Below are 19664 nucleotides of genomic sequence, written 5' to 3' on the forward strand. Positions count from 1 at the left end.
CCTGTCCTTCCTGGAGTTAATAATCCAATCGCTTGTTGTGCCCATGGAGGGGCTTGACTTGTCAGTTTGGATTGAACGTGTTTGGCCAAGCTGCAACTGGGAACCAAATTGATTGGACGAGAGACACGCGACTAATGTCAGCTTCAGCATGTCTTGATGGAGGCCCATGCATAATGGTGCATAAGATGAGCATAAAGTTGCACAAATGTGGGGTCTTGATGAGCTTAGCTTTGGCGCGTATTTGAACAAAACAAAAACAACGTTGAGCCGTTGCTGAGGGACACGAGTCTGAACCGAAACACCACATCATCAGCATCACAGCCGACAATTGACGACAATTTTGAGTGTTGGGCAAATATAGCTGTGTGCTCAGCGTCAAACATACTAACCTCTTAGCTTCTTTCTTCTTTTTACAACCCGTCCACATCCTCTTTGCATATAGCCTCTCTGCGCGCAAGCCTCCCCCGTCGCCTCCGAGGCGACACGATCAGCCCATCATGGCAACAATCAACTTCGATATCAACGATGCGCTCAAGCATTACATGTCCGATCCCACAACAATACCCACGCCAGAGGCCGACAGCGCCCTTTTTGACTGTGAAAATGACCCCGAATCTCTCACAAATCCTGTCATCAACCCCGTGTTGAACCCTATTGTCGATGCTGTCGCACATGATCCAGATGCCATTCTGCGGGCAACAAATATGGACTCACTGCAGTTTCTTCTCAAGTGAGTATGCGCCACTCCTTGGCTAACAATAACCACTAACGTGCGCCATATAAAGATACACGTCATATCTGCCAACCCACGCCTTGAGCAAGATATTTGACTTGGTAATGAGCGGTCTCAGTGCCGAATGCGACTACATGTACAATGACATGGACACGCCTGACGAACAAGATTCTGTACCTCACCACAAGCAGCTTCTCGAGATATATGGATTCTTATTACAATGGACAATCGCTGCAGTCGAGACGAAAGCCGCCGAGAAATCATCGACAGTGCCCGTTGCTCGTGGCCGGGCCAAGCCCAAGAAGGGCGCTTCAAAGGAGGAGACTTGGGACTCGGCGACACAGCTTCAGGCCGCATTGGAAGTCATGTGCAAAGTTCTAAAGCAGAAGCTGTCCAAAATCTTCCTGACTACCAGCGAAAGAGATACATTCATCAGCCTTCTCACGAGACCAGTCTACATGATTTTGGAGAGTGAGCAGCGCGCCAAGACTACATCAATTCGAATGCACTGCTTCAAAGTATTATGTATTGCTGTAAAGCACCACGGCCACGGATATGGTTCGTTGTTAAATTCCCTCTCGGATTGTTTGGATGTCGAAAAGTCACTGACATACAGGCAGCCGCGCAAATCAATGTCATCCAGAACCTGACCTACTTCGAGCATCTGTCAGAACCCATGGCCGAATTTCTGCATATTTTGGCCGAGACCTATGACTACCCTCAGCTTGCAGATGAGGTACTGCGCGAGATTTCTGGCAAAGAGTTCAACTCAAATGATTCCCGCGGGCCCAAGTCCGTCTCTGCCTTCATTGCCAAGCTCTCAGAGTTGGCCCCTAGGCTCGTCATTAAGCAGATGACCATGCTGGCCAAACAGCTTGACAGTGAGTCTTACACATTGCGATGTGCGCTCATCGAAGTCTGCGGCAACATGATTGGCTATCTCAGCAAACAAGACGAGCGAAGCGAGAACCATAAATCGCAACTCAATGCTTTCTTTGACGTGTTGGAGGAGAGGTTCTTGGACATCAATCCATACTGCCGCTGCAGAGCTCTCCAAGTCTACATGAAGCTTTGCGAACTGGACCAGAAGTTCCCGAAGAGGCGACAGAAGGCCGCTGAGCTCGCATGTCGCAGCCTAGAGGATAAGAGTAGCAACGTGCGCAGAAACGCCATCAAGCTTCTCGGAATCCTTATCAAGACCCATCCTTTCACTGTCATGCACGGCGCCCAGCTCTCTCGCAAGGAGTGGCAGGAACGTCATGACAAGGTGGAGGAAGAGCTTAATGCACTTAAACCACCTCCAGGTATGCCAGGATTTGGAGAGGAGAATGCCAACACCACTGTCGACAATGCGCTTCTAGATGAAGCTACGCAGATTGACTCGCCGCAAAAGCCCAAGGAAATGACCGAGGAAGAGAAGATGGCCGCCATCAAGAAGGCGCAGGAAGAGGCAGCCACCGGCGAGGCAATCGAAAAACTGACCCTAACGCGGAGATACTACAACGAGGCTCTTCGCTTCATTGACGTCCTCCACGACGCTACTGGTATCGTGTGTCAACTACTCGGCGCCAGGAACAAGAGCGAAGTTATTGAAGCCATTGACTATTTTGAAATCGGAGATGCCTACAACATCGAGCAGAACAAGGTGGGTATTCGGCGCATGTTGAGGTTGATTTGGACAAAGGGCAACAGTGATGAAGGCAAGGGTGTACAGACGCATTTGATTGAGTGCTACCGAAGGCTCTTTTTTGAGGCTCCGGATTCCTTCAGCCCGAACGACGCGGCAAACTATGTGGCCCGTAACATGATTAGCTTGACATTCGGTGCCACCCCAGCAGAGCTCACATCATTGGAGCAACTGCTTGCCACGATGATGAAGGGTGGTATTATCCCAGAAATCGTCGTGACCAAACTGTGGCAAGTCTACGGTGTACAGAGGCGTGAGATCTCAAGAACACAGCGTCGTGGCGCCATCATTGTACTTGGAATGCTGGCTACGGCTAGTCCGGAAATTGCTGTTGATGAGATTGAGACCATGCTTCGTACCGGTCTGGGCTCACACGGACGAGCGGACTTGCAGCTAGCCAAGTACACCTGCATTGCCCTAAGAAGAATCAACCCAACAGGACGTCATGCCAAGGAGTCGACGACCAAGTTCAACAGGCTACCCAACGACCATGCGGTCCTCGGGCGCTTGGCGGCTATTGCTGAGGTTCAGTCGGAGAGCAAGGAGTGGTACGGTGTTGCCGAGCAAGCTATCAATGCCATTTATGCCATTTCCAAGCACCCTGATGTGCTCTGCTCTGAAATTATTCGACGCAAGACAAAGCATGTCTTTGCACAGTCTCGCCCAGGCTCAAGGCCAACGTCAAGAGACGAGACCAAAGGCATGCCTGACGTGACGATGAATCAAACAATGAACCAAACAATGCAGGTGGACAAGCCCAAGACGCGCGACAACGCTGTCAACTTGTCACAACTTTTGTTTATTGTTGGACACGTCGCCATCAAGCAGATTGTGCATCTCGAGCTCTGCGAACTCGATTTCAAGCGTAGAAAGCAAGAAAAAGAGAAGCAGACGCCGGTCAAGGCGGAAAAGGAAAAGGAAGAAGCAGATGAATTGGACCTCATTGGGGGTACTACTGAAGATGACTTTACAGAGGCCATGGCCCATATCAGAGAACGGGAACTTTTATACGGCCCAGAGTCTCTCTTGGCCGTCTTCGGGCCCCTGGTGTCCGAGATTTGCGCCAACAACACCACGTATGCCGACAAGGGTCTCCAGGCGGCGGCAACGCTGTGCCTCGCAAAGCTGATGTGTGTCTCGTCTGAGTACTGCGAGACAAACCTACCACTTCTCATCACCATCATGGAAAGGTCACCAGATGCCACTGTGCGTTCCAACGCAGTGATTGCACTGGGAGACATGGCAGTGTGCTTCAACCACCTGATTGACGAAAACACCGACTTCCTATACAGGCGCCTTGCAGATGACGACGCGTCGGTCAAGAGAACCTGCCTCATGACATTGACGTTCCTCATTTTGGCCGGTCAGGTCAAGGTCAAGGGCCAACTCGGAGAAATGGCCAAGTGCCTCGAGGACGAGGACCGCCGCATCGCCGACCTAGCCAGAATGTTCTTTACAGAACTCAGCACCAAGGACAATGCCGTGTACAACCACTTTGTCGACATGTTTAGCTTGCTCAGTGCCGGTGGCAGAATGGATGAAGAGAGCTTCAAGCGGATTATCCGGTTCCTGCTCGGCTTTGTGGAGAAGGTTCGTAAAGTTATAATAGTTATTGGGGAAGATTTGCTGTTGCTAACGTGTATGAACAGGACAAGCACGCGAAGCAGCTGGCGGAGAAGCTGGCAGCTAGATTACCGAGATGCGAGACAGAGAGACAGTGGAACGACGTGGCTTTTGCGTTGGGACTGTTGCCACATAAGAATGAAGAGATTACGAAGACAGTGTCTGAGGGGTTCAAGCTTGTTCAGGCCACAGCATGAGAAGGCTGATGGAGTGTGAATAGGATGTGGTGAATGATGTATGATATTGCAAGACTTTTATGACGCGGAGTTTGCGGCTGTATAGATGGCATGGGATTTTATGGTCTATATCACTTAATTTTACTTTAATGACGAACGATGGGCATGTGCTGAAGTGAATACTGATGCTGGGGCCGAATAGGTTCCTCTGTGGATGTGTTGGTCGTGGTCAAGGGCGTAGGTGAAGTAGATGGTGAAATCTTGGGGTTCCGATCAAAGATGAACGGGGTGTGAAAAAATTCTCATATAATACCCCACATTTACCATCTGGACCGGTGTAGCCGTTGGGTGTTTCTGGCGACTTTGCGATTACTGAAGTACGGAATGTATGTGTTCTGCTGGTGGTGTGATGTTTGGCATGAGGTGAAGCTATTTCAGGGTGGTGGGTCACTATGAGTTGGGTAACTTGGAAGCGCAGCTGAGAATGAACAGCTAAAAAACAAGTGTACAATTGTATACGAACTGATTTTAATGTCATTTTATGTGTTACTTGTTGTGAACAGTCAGGTATCGTTTGCTGAACAGTATTTCTTGATGTTGGCTTGACGTCTAGGGTAGTCGGGCCTAATTGTGAAGAGTGGTGAGAGCACCAGATTCACAGAGTCATGGAGCCCCACATACACAGACCTGAACCAATTGACCAGCACGACCCCTGCAGCGGCATTGGACAGCCTACAGCCCAGCAGAGGTGCACTTGACTCTGGCCTGGTTCTTTGGCTCCATATTTTTGTTCTGTTTGAGTACAAAAGGGCGGGGTCTTCCCGAGCTCAAAATCCAGACCAGGCTCAGCTTGCTTGGGAGCAGTTGACGCGAGACCAGACACAGACGACATACAACAACATCAAACACCAGACACTCATCAATACATTGACGCCATTCTATTGCTTTACCATACTGATTGATCTTTTTGGTTTCAGTAAGAGTAACAGCAACATTACCCCATCCACCAGACCACAACGGGACATCTGGAACTTGACCATTTTCCATTAGGTACTTAGGCACAGGTAGCTATAGCCGGAACTTGTACTTGACTCTACTGCATCCATCTTGGGGCATTCAATCTGTGATTGCAAGTTGCAAGTACTTGTTTAATATTGCTACCTGACACTGGTACTGAGTCAATCGTCTCAGCTTTGGTTGATGCAACAGAGCAGCTCTTGAGCTTTGCTTTCAGTTTAGCTGCTTTACTTGCATTGCTTTGCATTGTCTTTGTGGCTTGCTTGTCTGGCTGCTTTGCTTTGCTTTTGCGTTGCTCAACTTCAAACTGAGTAACAGCCAGCCCAACCCTTGACTCCCCGCTCTGCAATATCCCGGCATCAGTCTCTTCACACTTCATGTGTCCCGGTATTTTCATCCAATTTTGGCTCAACACCGTACCTTTTTAACATCAACATCCGGCTGCTTCTCCTCTTCAACCATCACCTGACGCACCACGTGTTTTCCTCTTTTCACCCAGCCACGTGATTTGCAGCTGGCACCTTGGACTAGCGCCCCCACAAAAACAGGAGCTTGGACCACCGGTTGATCCATCTGGCCAATCACCGCCTACTTGAATTGGGTGCTGCTTTCCCAAGTTGCTCTTTAACTAGAGCCTTTGTGCCGCTTGCGGGCAGCTGCGTTTAGTCTGCGTCACGTCTTCGCCTCGACTCTAACCCAGACCAAGCACACCCAGACCCAGACCCAGACCCGGCCGAACCAGAGCCAGAGCAGAGCAGAGCCAGACAAGGACCAGACCCTCATAAGCTCTGACACCTTGGAATCCATTTTATCCAATACAGCCAGACCAGACCAGATCAGACTCAACGACCATCATACGATACCATACCACAAAATACCATACCGTACCGCATCGCATCCATTCGCCTTTGTCTACGCCTGTGCGTGCAGGAGACAAGCGCCATCGCGACACCCTGACGAATTGCGCCCGGCGAGCCATTCCTCTTTGTTTTCCAATTGTTGCCGTTTCATCTTACTTGGCACTTCTGCTGTGTCCTCTTCCAGCTCAGCTTTCCATTCTGTCTGTCTGTCCCAGAGTCAGCCTTCGAACAAGGTGGCTCGCGCTGCATCTGAGGCGCATCGTGCGATAGTTGCATCGCGACTCCAACCATAACCGGCAGGCCATGGGCTTGATCGAGGTTGATTACTCGAGAAGGATTGAGAACGGGGGAGATCGTTAGGTCCGTGAATCGTCGTCACTCCACCCCCGGCAGCTACGGCACAAGACCACAAACGCATGATCAAACAAGAGCTGACTCGTTATAGCTGGCAGTCTGGATGGTTACAATCTCACTCCTCTCCCGACTCTTGCTACCACGTCCCGACTTTTGTTATCACCGGCTGTAACATTTCCTGCACACCCCGTTACAACTGTCATAATACTCTTTAATTGAAACCGCCCAAAACACACCAAACCTCGTTGTATCATGTACGACAAAGTCGTCTCGTTAGGCTCGCGCCTGCATTATCCCATCACAATTACAAAGCTTCTCAAGTCACCGGGAGACTCTATAAAAAAGCAAGAAACCATTATCGAATACAAGTTTACTTGGCGGCGGAAAGTAAGCGACGATGAATGGGTTGACGAAACAACATATACCGAATACGACAGCCCTGCAGAGGGCAAGTTGAAGGAATGGCGAATCAAAGAAGGCATGGTCATCAATGCCGACACACCATGCATGATGGTGGAAGAGGCTTGCGGTCACGAGGTGCAAATCCAAGGTCTCTGTAGCCTTTGCGGCGCTGATATGACCGAATTCAATTGGGCCACCGAAGAGAGGGACACTGACCGCGCTATGATCAACATGACCCACGACCAAACCGGCTTGATGGTTAGCGAAAGCGTCGCGATGAAGGCAGAGCATGACACGCAGAAGCGCCTTCTGCGTCAGCGCAAGCTGAGCCTCGTCGTCGACTTGGACCAGACCATTATTCATGCATGTATAGAGCCAACAATTGGCGAGTGGCAAAAAGACACTTCGAATCCCAATTACGAGGCTGTCAAAGATGTCAAAAGCTTTCAACTCAATGATGATGGACCAAGGGGTTTGGCTAGTGGCTGCACCTACTACATCAAGTTGAGGCCTGGCTTACAAGAATTCCTCGAAGAGGTCTCGTCATTATACGAATTGCATGTGTACACTATGGGTACACGTGCGTACGCACTGAATATTGCGCGGATTGTCGACCCAGATAAGAAGCTCTTTGGCAATCGCGTCATCAGTCGAGACGAGAACGGCAGCATAACTTCAAAGAGCTTACAGCGACTATTTCCAGTCAGCACCAACATGGTTGTTATTATCGATGATCGCGCTGATGTGTGGCCGCGAAATCGGCCAAACCTTATCAAGGTCGTGCCTTACGACTTCTTCAAGGGTATTGGCGACATCAATTCTAGCTTCCTGCCGAAGCGGACAGACATTTTGCCAGCACCTCCCCAGTCCAATGGCGCACTGTTGGCTCCCAATAACAGTAACGGTTCAAACGGCGCACAGACTGATGGGAAAACATCACCTTTGGAAGAAATAGCAAGAATGAGTGGAGCAGATGACGAAGTTAGCCTCAAGATTCAAGCAGAAGAGCAGGAAAAGACGCTAGAGAAGCAATTGACAGACCGGCCAATGCTGCACATGCAAGAAGAACTGGACAAGGAAGACGAGCTTTCAGCTCAAGACCCGCAGACAGGCGGATCATCCCCGAACCACCCCAGACAGCATTTACTAAGCGATGACGACGAAGAGCTTATTGCTCTACAGGATCATCTTACCGACCTCCATTCATCCTTTTACGAAACCTACGACAGGAGAAGAGAAGAACGACGACAGTCAGAGCCCACACACCCTCCAGGGCACAGCAAGCCGCGACGAAAATCGTCAGTTGATGATGGCGTGGACTTGTCCATGGTGCCCGATGTTGGTGATATCCTCGACGAATTGAAGTCAAATGTCTTGTCTGGACTGGTTATTGTTCTGTCCGGCCTGGTACCTCTTGGCGTCAATATCGAAGATTCCGAGATTGGGATGCAAGCACAAAGTTTTGGTGCCCAAGTACTGGATAGTGTGTCACGCCGCGTCACACATTTGGTTGTATCGCTGGCTCGACCCAGAACAAAAAAGGTGCAACAAGCCGCCAAGATTCCGAGCATCAAAATTGTTAATCACAATTGGCTGATCGACTGCCTAAGCCAATGGCGCCGATTGGACGAGCGACCATATTACCTCAACATTGCAGCAGACCGCGAACGATCCGATGATACCACAGAGCCCACATCAGAAGCCGAGAATGCAGAGACGGAAGCAAGAAACCTGAAGGATTTTGATTGGGCCACGGCAGACAAGGATCTGGAAGAGTTCCTCGGCACTGACAATGACGATGATGAAGACGAGGACGAGGAGGAAGAGGGAGATGTCGACAATGACGACGTTGAGAGCGGTGCTGAGGGTGACAACGATGGTGACACGGACAGTTCTGGAACCGATAGCCCAGAAAAGAAGGGCAAAAAGCGGAAACAACCTGCCGAAGGAGATGAGTCAGATGGCGACGGACCTAGTATTGCGGGCGAAAGCATATTGGCCAAGAAGCAACGCCTTTCCCGTAACCGTGGAGCGTCGGGCTTGAGAGCTGTACGAACGCCGAATGGAGACGATGTCGAAGAAGAGGGCAGCAGCCTACCAACACCGGTGCCAACTGGCGACGAGTCAATTGTCAAAAGCGACAAGGCAGCTGCCATTGAGCCATCACAGGACGAACAAGGGGATATAGATGATGACGAGCTGGAGAGGGAACTTTTGGCGGAACTGGAGGCGGCAGATGATTGAGCTTTTTATGGACAGCGGCGCAAATGGTAGCATTCCATGTGATTGTAGCTTTTGGCTTGTCATGCCTGTGTGGGCAGAGGAGGATTAACACTGTGCATATATGTGATGTGATGTGCGGCATGGGTCGCGTTGGAATCATGCATACATACATGGTTTTGTCATTTAGAGCGAGTGTGTTTTGTTGTACATGGATGGCAAGGAGTTTGAACAGGAGTTAGCAATAAAGCGTCCACTCTCGTGTTGCCATTTTCATCCAGCAGTGAGACTCGTGATTGTAGATGAGTCGGTTTGTGACTTGTATTGCTGTAAGTATTGGTTGTAACTAGTGGCACTCGCAGTCACATGCAGTCATACGAAGTCGTTGGTCAAACGATGGATATATACGTAGGTTAGTGACAGTATGTACTGATCCTACAGAGTAGGCCAACAACTATGTACATGAAACATGCCTTCCTTGGTCTGGATCATCTCTTCAATGCCATCAATCTCTTTCAATGTCTCCTTTAGCTTGTGAATTCTCGATTCACCCTCCATCAACTCCCATCACTCAAACATTCCATCACCGACTCTTCCTCTTCAACCTCTTAACCACAATTACCAACCGGATTCGCCGTCTTCCTGGAGATATTATCCGTATCAGGCCCCGGCTTAGGGAACAGCACATCCGCGCCCTCCAAAGTACCACACCCATTACCCACATTCGCCACAAAAATCTTGGGCCGCGAGTTCAACGGATCAGAGGGACTCTTCTTGCTGAGCTGCTTCTTCCCCTGGATAGTAACATGCGCGCAGTTCATGTACATCTCCCGATTGCCAATCTGGTTAAACCACGACCAGGCAAACAGCGCCTCGCCCGACGGCGCATCATTCGGCAGGGTAAACGGCCAGTTCTGCGTCAGCGGACAGCCGCCGATGTACGAGTGTATGACCTTCCAGGAGCTTCCTCCGTCGTAGGACAGCGAGGCCTGGCACGAGCCGCCGTTGTGGGTGGCGCTGCCGACGACACTGAAGTTGTAGCTCCCGCCGGCGGACCAGGTGGCTACGGAGCGGCCCTGGGGCGTGTTGAGCAGCGTGTGGTAGCCTTTGCATGGGTAGTTGGAGCCAGAGGCGGAGAGGGGAGATGTCATGTCGTAGTCGACGTTTGTGGTGTAGGGGTTGTACTTGGAGCGGAAGGGGGGCGGGTAGGACATTTGCATGTGGGCGGTTGTGAGGGACGTTAGGCCCAGGAGGAGGAGGATGTTGAACTGCATTTTGGATGTGTTTGCTATCGTGGGTGTTGGTGTTGGTGTAAGTAAGTGTGGTGTGAGAGCGTCATGATGGGTGAGATGTGAAGATAGTTGGTTATATAGTTGTTGGATAGAGGAGAGAAAAGGTAGTTTGCAACGTAACTAGAGAGTTCACTACGCAACTCTGGATTCAGTGTAACATGGAAACATATGTGTTAACCAAATTCTAATCTAGCCTGGTGTTCTAACACCCTTGTTCATCTGAGTGATACACCATGGTCAGAGGGCCTGCCTACAATTGAGTATACACCAACAACACAGTGACTTTGCAGGCGCACTTTCAAGTGTACACTAACAAGATAGTAACCTCATGGGCAAGGTGTGGCTCCCCAACTAGGTTTGATACAATTCGCCTGGCACATCTGGATAATTGCCATTGTTACCTTTCAGGCCAACTAGCGCGACCTAGCTTGAAACAAGACAACCCAAAGTCGGTGCCAAGACCCAAGCCGTTCACAACAGGATTCCATGAACCAGCGTAGGAATAGCATTTCTGTTCCTGTGACGTCCTGCAGTAGTCGTAAGTGGGGGCCAGGGGACGACAAGGTGAAAGTTGAAGCCATTTGATGTCTAGACCTTTGCCAGAGTGCCGGATAATTAGGACCGTGTAAATACCCAAAAACTAGGTTGAAGCCAAGCTCATTAGGAGATGGCGCTAGTATAGCCTATCGATCCTGATTCCCGCAACTTGGCTTGGGCTTTAAATTCCTGCGCAAATTAGTCTGCTGCTTACGCTTGTATTGTAAAGGATGCCTTTCGGAGCTCGCTGTTGGTGTTCATGGCCGGAAGAATTGACGTGTGATGAAAACGTGGGACATGCATGCCACACGCAGGTTCAATCTGGGGAACTGGGGAAGTTGTTCAGCTGCCCGATTTGGGCGGCTGAGGATGAGGGTTCTTGGTACCCTTGGCTGGATTGGGACTTGGCTGTGTGGTGTGTTTGTGGTGATGTTTACGAATGTATTACAACTGTATTTAGGTTGTGAATTCGGGTAGAGGTCTTAGAGTCGCTATTATATGGGTTAGGCTTGGTGATGGCGAGGTTAAAGCATCACGGGTTGTTGAGCTACTGGCAGCCTACATCGAGATTCTGTACAATACCTACACTGCATCTCATCGCAATCGCTGACCCCCAATCGATGCAACCTTGGCCATATCCAAAATCGGTTCATGCAACGCGCCTTTCCTACCTTCTCTATTGGGAAGCATCAAGTTCTACGGCGATGAAGTCTGTCTGCCCTACGGTGACTGCGCTGAGATTGCAAGGGGTTGAGTGAGAATGTATAGGGTGGTTGAGGCAACGTTAAATTGAGTACTGGATGGTGTATGCGAATCAGGTATTCGAGGTGGGAGAGTTGATGTTGGAGTTTGCGAGATTCGAGTTGACTTTTGCTGCGGATGGGTTGTCAATGACTGCCACCAACCGTTCTCAAGGACTATGTACACTCTGGACTGGTAATTGCAATTAGTTGACAAAAGCAGGATTAGGCATCGATATTGTGACTTGTGATGTGAAATTTGATGCCCGATCGTACCGCAACTGGGTATACAGGCTGAGAATGATGTTTTGCAATGGTAATGGTCATGGCTATAGTAATGTTACGAACTTCGGGCATGTGTCTTATCAGACTAACTACATAAGCATTGTACGGTTGTCTCTCTAATACACAAGCTTCAACGTCCCCGTGATCGGCAACAGCCATGACATAGCTCAAGGGTTCGACCCACACGGCGGCGGGAATTGCCTTTTCCTCTCAGATCCAGTTAAGATCAATTGATGTCATTGGGATGTTTCAGAGATATGAGAGCTCTGAACCAACAGCTTGCTGTGCGGCAGATGCCTGGAATTGACTAGCGCTGACAGACTCAGACAATGCCAACAACATGACATTGCGGTTGAACTCATTTAACTGTTCAATGACAAACTTCACGTAGACATCGTACTCAGTCAACTCGGAAACCACGATAAGTCAAGTCACAATGGGCGGCGTCGCATCGGTACCAACCGACCCCAGCCGGTCTCTCAAGGTCATCGGTGCGGGATACTCCAGGACAGGAACCCTCTCCATGGCAATGGCATTGGAAACACTCCTCGACGGACCCGTCATGCACGGAGGATCCCAACTGCTCGGTCGGGAAGACGGTACGTACAACTAGATGACTTCTTGGCAAGCCGGAACAAGGAAGCACTGACACGCACGCAGCCTACGTCAAGCTATGGACAGATATATTTGCCGCCCGCCACGACAAGTCCCGTCTCATGCCGCTGCTAAAGCAAGCGACGCAGGGATTCGTGGCCATTACCGACGCCCCCGGGAATTGCTTCATTGCCGAACTTCTCGAGTTATACCCGGACGCCGAGGTCTTTTGCGTCCGACGCAATCGGGAGAATTGGTGGAAGAGCTGGCAGAGTGTTTCGAATGCAGCTGGCGCCGGATTTCTGAATGTGTTTCTGGCGGTGGTACCAGGGAAGAGGTGGTATCCGAAGCTTGTCACGCAGTTTTCAGAGCAGTGAGTTGCTATCTACCATGATGAGGCGGTGTATTCCGATAGACGAGAAGCCAGGAGACTAATTCTGTTTCTCTGTAGACAAGAAGAGAAATGGGGTCCCATGACTGAAGGTGAGTTGCAATGACGGGGCAGGATACCACATACGAAACTAACCGTACATCCAGAGCGTATGGACGAACACAACGCCTATGTCAAGCAGGTCACTCCGCCTCACAAGTTTCACATGATGCAACTAAGCGAAGGTTGGGGACCACTCTGCAAAGTCCTCGACGTCAAGGTCCCCGAAACGCCGTTCCCGCGAGCAAATGACGCAGAAGCGGTTGAAGGGCTCGCATCACAGATCTTTGTCGAGGCAGGATCGCGGTGGGCCGTGATACTTGCTGGTGTGAGTGTCGTTGGGTACGGTATTTGGAGGTCATGGGGCGGGCGGTAGTGCGGCGTAGGAGGCTTGTAACGGCGGCTTAGCGATTGGATGGAACGGTCTGCTTTGTTAGTTGATGGGGATATGCAGCCACTAAATACCTAGGTAGGGTAGTTTATGCTGCCTGTCTGGTGGGTTTCCATTGTTTGGGAGGAAATCGTGGTGTGGTGATATGCATGTGGCCTCGTGGCGATGCGGGAGGATGCGGGGAGAAGCATGTGAATATGGGTTGTGGATGAAGTTGGTGGATTGGGTTGTATTGAGTAAGGAATTTGGTTTGAGGCTAGATTCCAGGTTAATTTGATGAGGATTTGTTGTTGAAGACATTTTAAAACAGATTCCTTGGCTGAGTGAGGACTTACACGGCTTTGTGTTAGACTGTCTGTCAACTCAAATTAGGAATGTGCAACATTACCGGCAAGGGGGAAATAGTTCCTCAACGTACCAGATGTAATTCCCAAATTTAACTCATATGATTCCCTGGTCAATAAAGCCCTGGATTACCCCGGATTTCGGGGTCTACCAACGGCCCGGGTTGTAAGATGGTGAGACGGAACATGACATCCACATGTGACTCCGACTCCGCCGCTCCGTTCGATTTCAACTTCTAGTCTAAATTTCCATTTCTTCAAGTCCTCATCTGCCCCACCAAAATGTCAAGATGATCCATGTCCAGATCTGCTACTTTGGTTTCACAACACATGCATGTCGCACTTCAGTACTACTATTAAATATCCAGCATTGTCTCTCGTTTTCTCAGCCATCTCCCATCTCTTGTCAAGCATATTCCTCCCCTTCCTGCTAAATGTGCAATCATGCCACTCGCAGCTGAGGCAAGCCCTCCATCCGGAGCAGTCCGGAAGCGCAAGACCTTCTCTCCCCTGATCCATGAAACCATCCAAGAGCCCGTCCTTCTCAGAGAACTCCTCGTAGACGACATATACCTCTTTGGCGGACAATTCGCCATCCTCTGCCAGTTCGCACACCCGGGTCTCGCAAAGGGCAGTTATCTCCATTCCAGCTTCGCCTCCCGCATCCCGCAGAGACTCCAAAACACGGCTCGTTTCCTCAACGCCGCCGTCTATGGCACCCCCGAGGAAAAGAATGCCATCTTCTCCGTCATCCACGGCTACCACAAGCACGTCAAGGGCGATGGGTACGACGCCAACGACCCCGAGCTGCACAAGTGGACCGCCGCCACGCTCTTCGTCGCCCTCATCGTCGTCCAGGATACCTTCTTCGGCGGCTTCACGCAGGAACAGACCGAAGAGTTGTACAGAGAGGCTGCCGTGTATGGAACTTCGCTTCGCATGCCGCCTGACATGTGGCCTGCTACGCTCGACGACTTCTGGGCCTACTGGAACCGCAACATTGAGACGCTGGAAGTGACTGACATGGCGCGCAAGCTGTGCAACGACCTGCTGTATCCTGCCAATTTGCCCTTTCGGCTGCGTGCCATGACGCCTCTCGCGCGGATATTGACGGTTCATTTCTTGCCGGAGAGGCTGGCGAGGGAGTATGACTTGGTGCCTACGACGTTGAGCTGGCTGCAGTACCAGGCTGTTGTGCATGCTATGAAGATTACGTGGCCGTTGTTGCCGCAGAATATGAGGCAGGCTATGCATCAGGGGTACATGGAGGATTTGAAGAAGGCTGTGGATAGGATTGAGAGGACGGGCCATTGGAGTTATGAGTCGAGGTTGTGATGTGTATTTAGCGACTAGCGTGCATTTACTTTTGTGTCACTTGGGGCATTAAATGGTGGCGAGCTGATGGGGTATATGAGAGCATATCTCAGCGTTTATGGGAGATGAGAAGAGTGGTTATGAAGAAGAACTGACTCTTCATTGGTCTTGATTGAGACTCGCATTGTCCCCTCGACGCATTTCTTGCGGCTAGTGATCAACATATTAGCTGACAGCGGAGAACATGTATGAATACGACGCAAATTCAGCTCTGTCCCATCTTTAACTGTTTCGTGCTACAGGTAGTAGCATGGCCATGTAGCCTGGTATAACACTGTTGTCGACCAGTTCAACTTCTTGGTGCTTTCGGTGTAGAGACACAGATGGGCAGATCAGAAAGTCGGCAGATCAGATTGAGCATGACTTTAAGACTGTGCGATTCTGAAACGCTCAAGGCGGGTTGTTTAAGACTACAGTGTGAAGCTAACAACAGACTGGGACGCCTTCCTACTACAAGGGGTACGACCATAGAAAGTGAAAGAGCGACAAAGAATGCTTCTCTAGCAGAACATTGAATTGTGATAATCGTACCAATTTGTTCATATAAAGCTGACAATCTGATGAAACGAACCAATTACACAATTCAACCCTAATGCTCAACTATGATACTGCCACCACTTATACCAGATCAAAGCAGGCAGACTCTGTGAACTGACACAATTTGACGGTCACGGCAGCGCACAAGAATAGTATGGGATAGCATGAGCAGCCTTTAGGACTCGAGATCTGTCCGGTTGGACTCAGAAGTCTCGGTTATCCGCGTCATTTTGCTCCTTGCCTCTCTTTGTAACACGGGTGCCATCGGGGTTCACCTCGCTCTCTCGGTTGTCGGCAGTGATTCGAACACTGTCTGGTTTGATGCCAAAGTCTCGGTTGCGACGGGTGATGCGGACACTGTCTGGAACGTCCTGATCTTTTCCTCGCTTAAAGTCCCGGTTGTCAGGATCGATACTGAAATCGCGGTTGCTGCGCGTAATGCGAACGCTGTCCGACACATCCTGATCCCTACTTCGCTTGGTGACTCGGGTACCATCAGGGTCGATACTGAAGTCTCGGTTGCCGCGAGTGACCCTGGTACCATCAGGGTCAATACTGAAATCGCGGTTGCTGCGTGTGATGCGAACACTGTCCGTCACATCCTGATCCCTAGATCGCTTTGTGACTCGGGTACCATCAGGATCGACACTGAAGTCCCGGTTGCTGCGCGTGATTCGAACACTGTCCGAAACATCCTGCTCCTTTCCTCGCTTAAAATCCCGGTTACTTTCAGGAGAGTCTCCGTTGACACGGATGCCATCGGCGACGGGGTACGGGGCAGCACTCGCGACAGCAAGCAGTGCTGAGACTGTAGACAAAATGCTAACACCCTTCATGTTGAGCACGGCGATGTAGCTAATATGGCTACTGATAGAATATTTGATGGACTTGACGGTATTCGAGATATTTGTTGATCTGCGTAGCTGAGACGTCGGTCAACCTATATGTATGCCATCCCGTTGAACAAGTTCAAGTATCGTATTCCGTCGTATCGCGCATAGTTTCACTCGTTCCCGAAACGGAAATCGCGCAACAGGATTTCAATGTGATGCATTACACCATGATTGGCATCGATTGGCTCAGTGTGTCTCAGCCTTGCCAATCCTGAGGCGTTTTGACGAGGCGTTTTCCAATACGGCTATTACGATGGGATCAAAAGTTCCCCGGAGACGCCACACCTTATATATATGGCAGCTCCCAACGTCAAGTTTGTAAATAAATTACAGTGTTTGTCGTATAATAGGACTAGGGAGCGGTATTATTGTTATCTACATGACCGTAGGTCTCGAGGTTGTGATGTATTGTATATTTGCGTATTGTTCGTGCTCTCGCGAAGTGATATAAATTGGAACCCAGGATAACCGGGTACAAATCTGCCCGACCATATGACATGCTGACTGGTATTAATAGTGTATGTTTAGGCTTGAATCGTATTTGGTACGGTGCATACTCGGCGCTTGAGAGACCCAGTCGCTTGTCAGACACACCTTGTCGCCAAGAAGACAAGACTATCCGATTACGATAGTTTCTTTGGTGGGTTTAGTTTGAGAGACAAAGTGAATCGATAAACATGATTATTTGAGCTACGCGCTTACTGTGTGACTCTGATCATGAACATGCTGGGCTATATTTATGCTGACGAAGCTGACGTGACTTGGAACTGCATGCAAAGAATGACACAACTACTGCGTGAATAGCGCCACAAGAATGTCCAGAATGACCTTCCTCTATCGATCTAGCAGCCAAGACAAGCCGTCAATGAAAACGAAGGACAACGGAATCTGCCGTCGCTAACCCGCGCTTAATACGAGATACGACTCTCACTTGCTACAAAGTCCTCTTGGCCTCTTCTCAGCGTTTCTAATGCTCTTTATTTTGGCAAATGTATCTGGATAACTTAAACGTACTCGGGTTCACAATATGGATCTATGACTAAAAGCTTCAAGTGTAAGTGTAAGTGTAAGTGAAGTGCGATTGCTTGTTGCTATTTGATACCCATCTGAGCTTTCGTCACCGCCTTCTTGATATCCGCTAGAAATGTCCATCGCCCTCTTTCCTTCCAACATTTCACCTTCCAGCCATTTGCAGTTTTAGGATAATATTGAAGAATGTCAAAAATGGAAGTATCATGACTAAATATTATGAGGAAGCGTTCATCTGCGTCAAAAGCTTTTAACAGTTCGACGGTCTTCTCTGCACTTTCCAAATCTGTGGGAACAGAAGGATCCAATCTTAAAAATGATTTCGTAGCCGATTGAAGAGGATGGATATGAAGTAGTTCTTTGGTGTAACATGGACGGCAACCCATTCCTGGTATGTCAACGACGGCCGGAAGCGGTAATAGGCTGGTCGGCCTGAGTTCGCCACCTAAATGTACACTGTCTGCTGCCGGGGGGATGAAAGTGTCAGGATTTGAAGTTGTTCGCGCAAGGGCGTTCAAATGACCGGTGGCGTGCTATATTTAGGTAAGTAAATAACAAGCAGTGAGCGGGAGGTGTGGAAACGTACTCCTGGAGCATTAAGAATGTAAAAGCTGCCATCTCCAAAGTAGTCGAGAGCACGAAAGCCCCCAACTTTCGATTTAAAGTCGTGTGTTTCCAGACTAAGGACCTCACGGCCAGCTATGTCGATTCCCCTCAAAGGAGACTTGGAGGCTGTCGGCCAACCTGGTATGAATTCACGAACAATGCCCGGACCGACAATGAGCTTGGTAGACAAGGGGAACGTTGCTGGGTTGCCAACATGATCCCAGTGTGTGTGACTGAGTATGAGTTAGACAGAACGAGCGTATGAGCTACTTTTCTTCGTACCTGAGAATAATAGCTTCGGCATCGCGCAGATTGAAGCCGTGTTCCTGTAGGTTCTCAGCCACATGCTGTCCAACTTTGACCTCAGCACCCCAGTCTTTTAGCCTTTGTGCTAGGAATGGCGAGTAACTTTCCCAATCCTTGCGGATTCCCAAATCGAACAAAACGTGCCGCTTTCTTGACCCATTGTCATGAGATATTAGAAATGAGTACGAACATATGTCAAATGTGTCTAATCCTATGTACGCGGGGTTGAAGAAGCTACTGCATGGTATTTTATTAACCCATGCATTTGCGTGGATAATGGAGACCGTCACCGTGGACTTTGAAGGGGGAATCTCGACAAAGGATGCCATGGCTTGTTGGGCAAACAGGTACCAAAGCTAAAGATGTGCGGAGAAGTCCTTGCCTGTGCTTAGAGCTGATGACAAAGAAGAAACAGACTCGATTGTGTTTCGTACGTTCAAATGGCGTGTGGAAGAAACATTGTACCAGTAAAGCCATCGATGAGGGGTTGAAGTATTGGCAATACGTGACAAGAGGCTGCTATGGAGCTCTTTGTTGAAGTGGCTTATGAGTGGCCCCTGATTACTTCAAGAGTGAAACAAAGGCGCACTGACGAGGAGTGACTTGAAGAAACAGACCACCTCCCTTCGACCTTGATCAAAGTTGGGGATGCCGACACTCAGTAGGTGAATGATCAAGTCACTCATACGTGTCGTATCTCGATAGAGTTGAGAAATAGTAAGACACGTAACCATCTCTATAAAGGAAGGTTTCTACCGAATTTGAAGCGTTTTTTACAGAACGTTGAAACATGTATATCATTACACAGACCTTTGAGGTCTCGTCTCTCATCCTTGGTTCAAGTGCGTGCATGGCGCTATTTCGCTCGCTCCGCCACAGCTTCTTTCCGATAAGATGAAAATTAAGCTTAGTCCCGGTCGTCTCCTCATCTACAATACCTGGGGAAGGTGGAATGATGAAGTCTGAGCTCCCTCACCGGAAGTAGTACTTGCGAACATGGTTACAAGGCCACCCAGCGGCCCAGGCTCATGCTCTTTGCAACCTATCAAAGGACGACACATTTCTTACCTTCTATTTTGCATTCTGATTTATGCCAAGGAGTGCGTGACATGGACCTGATACACTGGGCTGAAAGGACATGGTTGTAACTTTGCATGCAGCGGATTGAATCGCTTAGCCGGAAGGGTGAGAGACTATTACTCACCAGAGCCGCTGTTTGAGTGAGTTTACGTGT

General features: G+C 49.6%; 8 protein-coding genes across 8 annotated transcripts; 4 read left to right on the top strand and 4 right to left on the bottom strand.

Annotated features, from left to right (window-relative positions):
- Positions 1-497: 497 nt before the first annotated feature.
- On the top strand, positions 498-4240 carry VFPPC_03964 (condensin complex subunit 1; the record flags this gene model as incomplete). The annotated part of the gene is made up of 4 exons (XM_018283392.1): positions 498-730; positions 786-1291; positions 1354-4010; positions 4070-4240. 4 exons carry the CDS (start codon positions 498-500, stop codon positions 4238-4240), a joined length of 3567 nt encoding a protein of 1188 aa, XP_018144438.1.
- A 2462-nt stretch (positions 4241-6702) lies between these two features.
- Positions 6703-9096, top strand: VFPPC_03965 (RNA polymerase II CTD phosphatase Fcp1; the record flags this gene model as incomplete). The annotated part of the gene is made up of 1 exon (XM_018283393.1): positions 6703-9096. One exon carries the CDS (start codon positions 6703-6705, stop codon positions 9094-9096), a length of 2394 nt encoding a protein of 797 aa, XP_018144439.1.
- Positions 9097-9680: 584 nt separating this feature from the next.
- On the bottom strand, positions 9681-10346 carry VFPPC_13549 (extracellular protein; the record flags this gene model as incomplete). Its single annotated transcript, XM_018291324.1, has 1 exon — positions 9681-10346. One exon carries the CDS (start codon positions 10344-10346, stop codon positions 9681-9683), a length of 666 nt encoding a protein of 221 aa, XP_018144440.1.
- Positions 10347-12362: 2016 nt separating this feature from the next.
- On the top strand, positions 12363-13326 carry VFPPC_03966 (P-loop containing nucleoside triphosphate hydrolase; the record flags this gene model as incomplete). The annotated part of the gene is made up of 4 exons (XM_018283394.1): positions 12363-12525; positions 12587-12893; positions 12972-13003; positions 13058-13326. The coding sequence occupies 4 exons, from the start codon at positions 12363-12365 to the stop codon at positions 13324-13326; spliced, it is 771 nt and encodes a 256-aa protein (XP_018144441.1).
- Positions 13327-13407: 81 nt separating this feature from the next.
- Positions 13408-13641, bottom strand: VFPPC_15703 (hypothetical protein; the record flags this gene model as incomplete). Its single annotated transcript, XM_018293456.1, has 1 exon — positions 13408-13641. One exon carries the CDS (start codon positions 13639-13641, stop codon positions 13408-13410), a length of 234 nt encoding a protein of 77 aa, XP_018144442.1.
- A 488-nt stretch (positions 13642-14129) lies between these two features.
- VFPPC_03967 (hypothetical protein) lies at positions 14130-15020 on the top strand (the record flags this gene model as incomplete). The annotated part of the gene is made up of 1 exon (XM_018283395.1): positions 14130-15020. The coding sequence occupies one exon, from the start codon at positions 14130-14132 to the stop codon at positions 15018-15020; it is 891 nt and encodes a 296-aa protein (XP_018144443.1).
- A 779-nt stretch (positions 15021-15799) lies between these two features.
- Positions 15800-16432, bottom strand: VFPPC_03968 (hypothetical protein; the record flags this gene model as incomplete). The annotated part of the gene is made up of 1 exon (XM_018283396.1): positions 15800-16432. One exon carries the CDS (start codon positions 16430-16432, stop codon positions 15800-15802), a length of 633 nt encoding a protein of 210 aa, XP_018144444.1.
- Positions 16433-17580: 1148 nt separating this feature from the next.
- On the bottom strand, positions 17581-18759 carry VFPPC_03969 (metallo-hydrolase/oxidoreductase; the record flags this gene model as incomplete). The annotated part of the gene is made up of 3 exons (XM_018283397.1): positions 17581-18051; positions 18105-18357; positions 18407-18759. The coding sequence occupies 3 exons, from the start codon at positions 18757-18759 to the stop codon at positions 17581-17583; spliced, it is 1077 nt and encodes a 358-aa protein (XP_018144445.1).
- Between the last annotated feature and the right edge of the window lie 905 nt (positions 18760-19664).

Source organism: Pochonia chlamydosporia, chromosome 3, assembly GCF_001653235.2.
Source record: "Pochonia chlamydosporia 170 chromosome 3, whole genome shotgun sequence".
Taxonomy (NCBI): Eukaryota; Fungi; Ascomycota; class Sordariomycetes; order Hypocreales; family Clavicipitaceae; genus Pochonia; species Pochonia chlamydosporia.